Below are 6,094 nucleotides of genomic sequence, written 5' to 3' on the forward strand. Positions count from 1 at the left end.
CCATCCATCCCTCAGTCTATCCATCATTATCTATCATCCCATTCATCGACCTGTCTGTCTATCTGGCCTGTGTCATTTCTCTAGCTTTCATTTATCCAAAGTTTTTTTCTGAGCCAGTGGAGAGGCAACTACTTCTTCAACACTGAGACACGCAATTTGCTCACCTGTGGGTCTCACCGGTGAGGTGCGTGGTATCGGGGACCTTGAGTCCAGCTCACAGCCCAAAGGAGTCTCTTGATGAAGGTGTAAGAGCAGGTGAGGCTTTAATAGTGTCAGATAAAATGCCAAAAGTCAAAAAACACGATTCTTACACATCGAGTGTGTCCCAGGTCCATGGGCTCCCTGGCGAGGGACCCGATGACGGTGGCAATGGGTTCAAGGAAAACGTGAGAAACTCCTTGTGTTCATCTGAGAAGAGACCTGGACCCTCAGAGAGAGACCACACTGGGGACAGTGGCACAGGGGGAACTTTTATGGGTCGGACCGTGTGCTGCATGTTAGTCGTCTACAAGCTGACCTCACCTGGCCGCCTCCCGCTCTGCTTCCCCACTTCCTGTCACACCCTCCACCCCTTCACAGTACATCACAAGCGCAATCCTCAGATGCCCATGTCCTCAAGGTCGTTTCAAGGTTACATGCCCTTCTTCACCAGGCAAACACTCACTAGGGCCTGGCTGGGGACCCAGGGATGGGATCCAGGAGGTGGAGCCCCGTCTCAGGTCAGTCATCAGAGCCCCTCACCGAGGTGGCTGTCCCAGAGACACACGTCCGCTTGTCGGGTCAGTCCCCAGCCCGGAGCAGGCTCTCCTGCAGGCGCCTGGGAAGCAGCTGCGGGAAGAAAGAGGAGCCTGGGTCTCTGGCGGGGGGTGATCCAAAGCTCTGAGGGGGGGTGCAGCTCAGAACCTCCTAGAACTGCAGGTTCCTGTGGGACTGGGCAGGTCACACTGTGGGTCGCATGTAGGGGTCGTGCTGAGAGGCCACATGCCCAATCCCACAGGAAGGTCACTGCCAGGGCGGTGGGACGATAAATGAGGAACTACATTTGTGACTCTGCAGCTACTGCCTGGACCTGTGCCTGTGGGAGGGGGTGAGGGTCAGTTTAGGGCCCTGCAGGCAGCGAAACCACAGAGCCGATGGGCTACTCCCACCAGCACAGCATCTGGCCAGGGCCCACCCAAGGCTCCCCAAGTTGCTAGGGAATCTGCCCAGCACCGGACTGCAAGCCTGGCAGGTCATCACCTGCCAACTGCTCTTTCACAGAGGGCAGCCTGCGGCCCACGTTACCCTGGGGCCAACCCTCACCTCCAAGGTCCTGCCTGTGCTTGGGCCAGAGCAGAGAGGGGTCTTGGGGAGAGGAGTGAAGCTTAAGGTGTGGGGATCTCACTCTCTGGGAGGAGCAGCTCAGGGAGGGCTCAGCCTGCTGCTGCTCCCTGCTCTGTCCCCAACGTCCAGAACCAGTTCCTAGTTACCTCCCGGGGATGCTGCCTGTTCCTGTGGGATGACTGGCAGCAGCAGCGAGGATGAGGATGCTGGCGCCGCCACGGTTCTGGGAGGCGCTGCTGCAGCCCCCGCACACCCTCCCCAGAAGGGAGGATGAAGACAGGCTGGGGTCTTTATTTCAGGACCCGAGGCCATGCAGAGCAGCAAGGGCTCACTGGTCTGGAATCAAAGGCCACAGACGCCAATCTGACCATGCCCAGTCCAACCCAGGTCTCCCATTTCCAGCCAAGGATGGCTGTGGCGCTCAGCACTGAAGGCAGGAGCTCAGTGTGTGTGTGTGTGTGTGTGTGTGTGTGTGTGTGTGTGTGTGTGTCTGTGCATGTGTGTCTCTGTGTGTTTGTGTGTGTGTCTGTGTGTGTGTGTGTGCGTTTCCAAGTCCCTAGGGGTTGACCTGTTCCCATCTCCATTTCCCAGAACGAGGGGAAGTGCCTGGAGGAGCTGCATTCTGCTCTGGCTCCTGGATACTGACTGGACATCCAGAGCGGGGCAGTGACTGTGTCCCCGAGGGGTGGGCCAGTCCTGGGGGTCCCTGAGGGTTCCTAGGCGAACACACTTCTTCCCTGGCCTCCTCTCAGGTAGTTTGACCAAAGTCCCCCCCCCCCCCCCCGCGCCAATCTGTCGGGACAGAGCAGGACACCAGGCCGGGTGGGTTGACAGCAGTCACCTCTGCCCTCAGAGCAGGCAGTGCAGGCTGCCCTGCTTGGCACCGCTGACCGGAGGTGAGAGGCAGCGCCCCAGGCAGGCTCACTGCGGCCACGCCCACAGCGCCGGCCCGGGGCGCTGGATGTCCGTCCACACAAGGCCCCTCCTCAGGCCCTCCCGCTGCCACGTGGGCTAACCTCTCCGCAGCCGCACAGAGACATACTGGCAGAAACACAGGCCGGGCTCCAGGTGGCCCCGAGCGGCCGCGGTGTCCTCGCAGTGGGGGAAGTGTGCCCGCGCCAGGCAGCATGCGTAGGCACTGGAGAACTGCAGCAGGGCCTCCCGGAACAGGGCCTCGCCCTCGGGGGCCTGGAGGAAGGTCCGCCGGCAGTCCTCCAGCTGCACGAACACGAAGGACAGCTGGTTCAGGGTCTCGCAGCCCATCAGCACCGAGTGCGGCGCCAGCAGCAGGTTGGCCTCCCCCACCCTGAGGCCCAGCTCCTGCATCTTCCTCCTAGAAAACCTTCTGAACCAGCACAGAGTGTTCACTGCTAGGACCACGGTGAGGAGGCTGAAGAACGCAATGGTGGTGATTATTAGGAACCGCAGACCCGGTGTGATGCGCTCGAGCCCAAAAGCCACAATGAGAAAGATCGAGACCCCGAAGAGAAGGAAGAGGAAGATGCTGAGCAGGACCCTACAACCCAGATAGCGGAGGCAGGACCTGGGGGACTGTACCCCATTCAGGATGCCCACAGCATGCTTGTATACCTCGGGGTCCGGCAACACCTCCTTCAAGGGGTCTGGGACGCTCAGGATGCTGAAGGTCCCCACCTTCCACGAGGGCAGGCTGTCCCTGTTGACACAGTTCAGGGTCAGGAGGGTCTTCCCGCTGTACAAAGAAGGGACCGGGCGCGGGCCGGGCAGGGAGCGCACCATGCAGTGGCTGGGTGTGCACAGGAGCTGCACCACCTTGCTGTAGAAACGGCTGTCCATGGCCTCCAGGTAGGTCAGGTGGCTGAGGTGCAGCGGGACCTGGCAGGGCCGCAGCAGCACGGGGATGACCGGCTTCCGCTCCAGGCAGTAGCCAAAGAGTGACAGGTCGGCCTCGAGGAGGCACCACCTGCTCTGCACAAAGTCCTGGCTCAGCACCAGCAGCACCTTCTGGCTCTGATGGATGCACTCAGCCATGTTCTCCAGGATGTTCCTGCCTGGGGTGAAGTCCTGCTCGTGCAGGCAGACACGCAGCCCCGCGTGGTCGGCTTCCAGGCGGCCGATGAGCCCATGTGTCCACGTGGCATCCATGCTGCTGTAGCTGACAAACAGGTGGAACTTCTCGCCGGGCTTCAGCGGGGGGATGGCCATGGCTGCATCTTTGTCCTCGGAACTGGAATCCATAGGCGCTGCCCCTGAGCTGCTTTTGTTCTCCCACAGAGAAAACCACCCCCGGCTGCAAGAGATCAGGACAGACTCATTATGCAGAAAGACAAGGCCAACCAGCCATAAAGGTGGAACCAGGTCCACAACCGGCTGCAACCAGCCTGGGCAGCCACACACAACCCCTGTGGTGCCCTAACAGCTGGCCCTGAAGCATAGTAACCTCCATCTCGGGTAAAAACTGCTGTTTAAAATTTTAACTCTGCTATACTGGCTTCTGTAAACGCTTGCTTGCTTAAATAATAGGGAAAATAAGACTACTCCCATTCCAGAGAGGCCATAAACTAATGCCCCAGAGTTGTCAGTGCTAGCGCCTGGTCAGGCCTTGAGATATGGTCTCTCAGCCCTGTCCCAGCAAACAGGAGTTTTTCTCAGAAGGTCTGGAAGTCTCATTCCAAATTTGGACAACAAAGAGCTGAAAAACATATAAATTGGAAAGACTTCCACCATAATGGGCCCCAGAATTTGAGAAGCAAGAGTTCCTCTGGGCCCGCTAGCGCGAGCGGGAATGAACAGGACTCCAAATAAATTTGGCTGATTGATTAAGGCGTCTTCTGATTTACAATATAACAGCCCCAGTCCCCAAGCAGCTTTGAGGAGGCAGCCTCTGCTGTTCTCACCTGGTGTCTTCATTCATGTCCACAAGACATTTGACTTTGAAAGGGGTGGGCCACACAGAAGCCACACTTTCCAGTCCTTTCTTTTACCTCCGATGTGACTCATGAGGTCCTGGGAGGTTGCTATAGGCTGAATGTTTGTGTCCCCCACCAAATTTGTATGTTGAAATCCTAACCTCCGGCGGTGGTAGGAGGTAGGCCTCTGGAAGTTCATTAGATCCTGGGGTGGGGCCCTCAGGATGGGATAGTGTCCCTGTAAGAGGCCCCAGGGAGCTCTCTCACCCTCTCCCTGTGAGGACACAGCCAGGAGCCAGGAGGTGGGCCTCGCCAGAACCCGCCCATGTGGGCACCCGGAGCTCAGCTCTCCAGCCTGCAGAACTGAGGAATGAATGTTGTTGCCTAAGCCGCCCTGTCTGTGGCTGTTAAGGAGCCCAAGCCGACCGAGACGGGACCTCCTCTAAGCACTTGCTCTGGGAAGAGCAGTCACACCTTCCAGAAAGCACTAGAACTTTCTCTACACAGCTCAAGACCCTTGAATAGAGATTCTGCAACTCAAACCCTGTGAGCGGAGGGCTGAGCTTGAACTGCCTTAGTTGGGGGTCTGTCTGCTTGTCTCCCCAGGACTCATCGCTGGGGGCTTGCTCAGTGGACCCCGCCAGTGGTCCTGGGTTCAGAGCCAGCTCCACAGGCACAAGGCAGCGATGACCTCACTCTGCCTGGGGGTCCCCAGCTGAGAACCTTCCCCACTTAGGCGAGCAGCATGGAGTCACTAGGACTGCTCGGCCAGCCCTTGCAAGGGCCCCCTACCCTCTCGCCGGCCCCCTAGGGAAGCAAAGGAGGAGGAAGCCCATCTGCCCATTCCCCACTTCCCCGGGGTCCCTGACCCCCACCTGCTCTATCTGGTGGCCAGGAGGAAGGCTCCCGCATTGGTAGGGATGAGGAAGGGACTCAGTCCCTTAGCCCACTCAGCACAGCGCAGCACACACAGAGCACACACAGCACACACAGCCGAGCAGGAGTCTCTGCAAGAGGCCACCCTTTCTGCCCAGTGAGCCCACAGGCCTTGGGCACCATTCCTCTGACCCTCACCCTGTCCCTTCCAAGAGGGGAGCGTCAGGTGAGCAAGGCTCTGAGGGACACGGCCGGGAAGCCCTCCCTTTGCCCTCGGTCTCACCGAACAGTCGAGTGGGTAAGAGCAGGTGCTCCTCACCCATGTCCCAGCCTCGGCCCCCCGCAGCCCTCCACACAGGAATCTCACCAGATCAGGCGCAGACTGGCCCCGAGTGCGGAAATGCCACAGGCTCTCAGGCAGCAGCACTGCCCACCGTCATCTCAGTCCTCGGAGCGCTAGTGGGCAGCCCCGGCCCCTCCCCCGGAGCTGTCCCACACAGAAGGATGTTTGTGAGCTATGCTTTCCAGAAACCTCTCTGCTGGAACTAAGAGTGGGAAATGAAAGAAGGAAGTGGACCATGGGAGGGGCCCGTATGGGAAGGGGAGGAGTCTGGGAGAAGACAAAAGTCTGTCTCGGGCCCAGGAAATCTGACTCAAAGTGGCCAGGACGCTCTCAGAATCTGTCTGCTGCTGACGCTGGGCGTTCCCAGGAGGAGGCAGGAGGCAGGGACAGGAAGGGCCACTGGGAGCCGGGAGCTCCTGGTTGGGTTCAGCGGAGCATGTCCAGCCAGGATCAGGGTGAGAGTCAAACCGCCCCTCTCCCCGTGTCCCCAGGGCTGGCTGCATCCAACAAGGGAAGATTCTGGGTGACCCTCCCCAAACAGCCATATTCCGGGGTCCAAGAACAGGCAGCAAGCAGCCTCCCCCAAACCCACCCACAGCTTGTAACCTGCCTCTTCACCAATTCTGCTCAGTCACCCAGGGGACGGGCCCTCTGTGTCCCTCTG

General features: G+C 59.3%; 1 protein-coding gene across 4 annotated transcripts; it reads right to left on the reverse strand.

Moving 5' to 3' along the window:
* Positions 1–252: 252 nt before the first annotated feature.
* LOC307112633 (uncharacterized protein) lies at positions 253–5,614 on the reverse strand. Of its 4 annotated transcripts, XM_079793426.1 has the most exons (4): positions 5,455–5,614; positions 2,914–3,592; positions 2,340–2,541; positions 253–828 (listed from the first exon to the last, which is right to left on the reverse strand). In XM_079793426.1, the coding sequence occupies exons 2-4, from the start codon at positions 3,538–3,540 to the stop codon at positions 728–730; spliced, it is 930 nt and encodes a 309-aa protein (XP_079649552.1). In that variant the 5' UTR covers positions 3,541–3,592; positions 5,455–5,614; the 3' UTR covers positions 253–727. The 4 variants fall into 4 exon arrangements, with proteins under 4 accessions (XP_079649552.1, XP_079649549.1, XP_079649550.1 ...); XM_079793423.1 differs by having other exon boundaries at positions 2,340–3,592; XM_079793424.1 differs by having other exon boundaries at positions 2,340–3,592; positions 5,371–5,464.
* Between the last annotated feature and the right edge of the window lie 480 nt (positions 5,615–6,094).

The sequence above is a fragment of the Cnephaeus nilssonii genome (genome assembly GCF_951640355.1).
Source record: "Cnephaeus nilssonii genome assembly, chromosome: 16".
In the NCBI taxonomy this organism is placed as follows: domain Eukaryota; kingdom Metazoa; phylum Chordata; class Mammalia; order Chiroptera; family Vespertilionidae; genus Cnephaeus; species Cnephaeus nilssonii.

What these genes read in the sequence shown, in the direction of transcription:
- LOC307112633 (XM_079793423.1), bottom strand. Translation starts at nt 3,540, where the DNA reads ATGGATTCCAGTTCCGAGGACAAAGATGCAGCCATGGCCATCCCCCCG. An exon ending in CTCTGTGCGGCTGCGGAGAG is followed by an intron (nt 829 to 2,339) that starts GTTAGCCCACGT and finishes TTCTTCCCGCAG; the next exon opens with CTGCTTCCCAGGCGCCTGCA.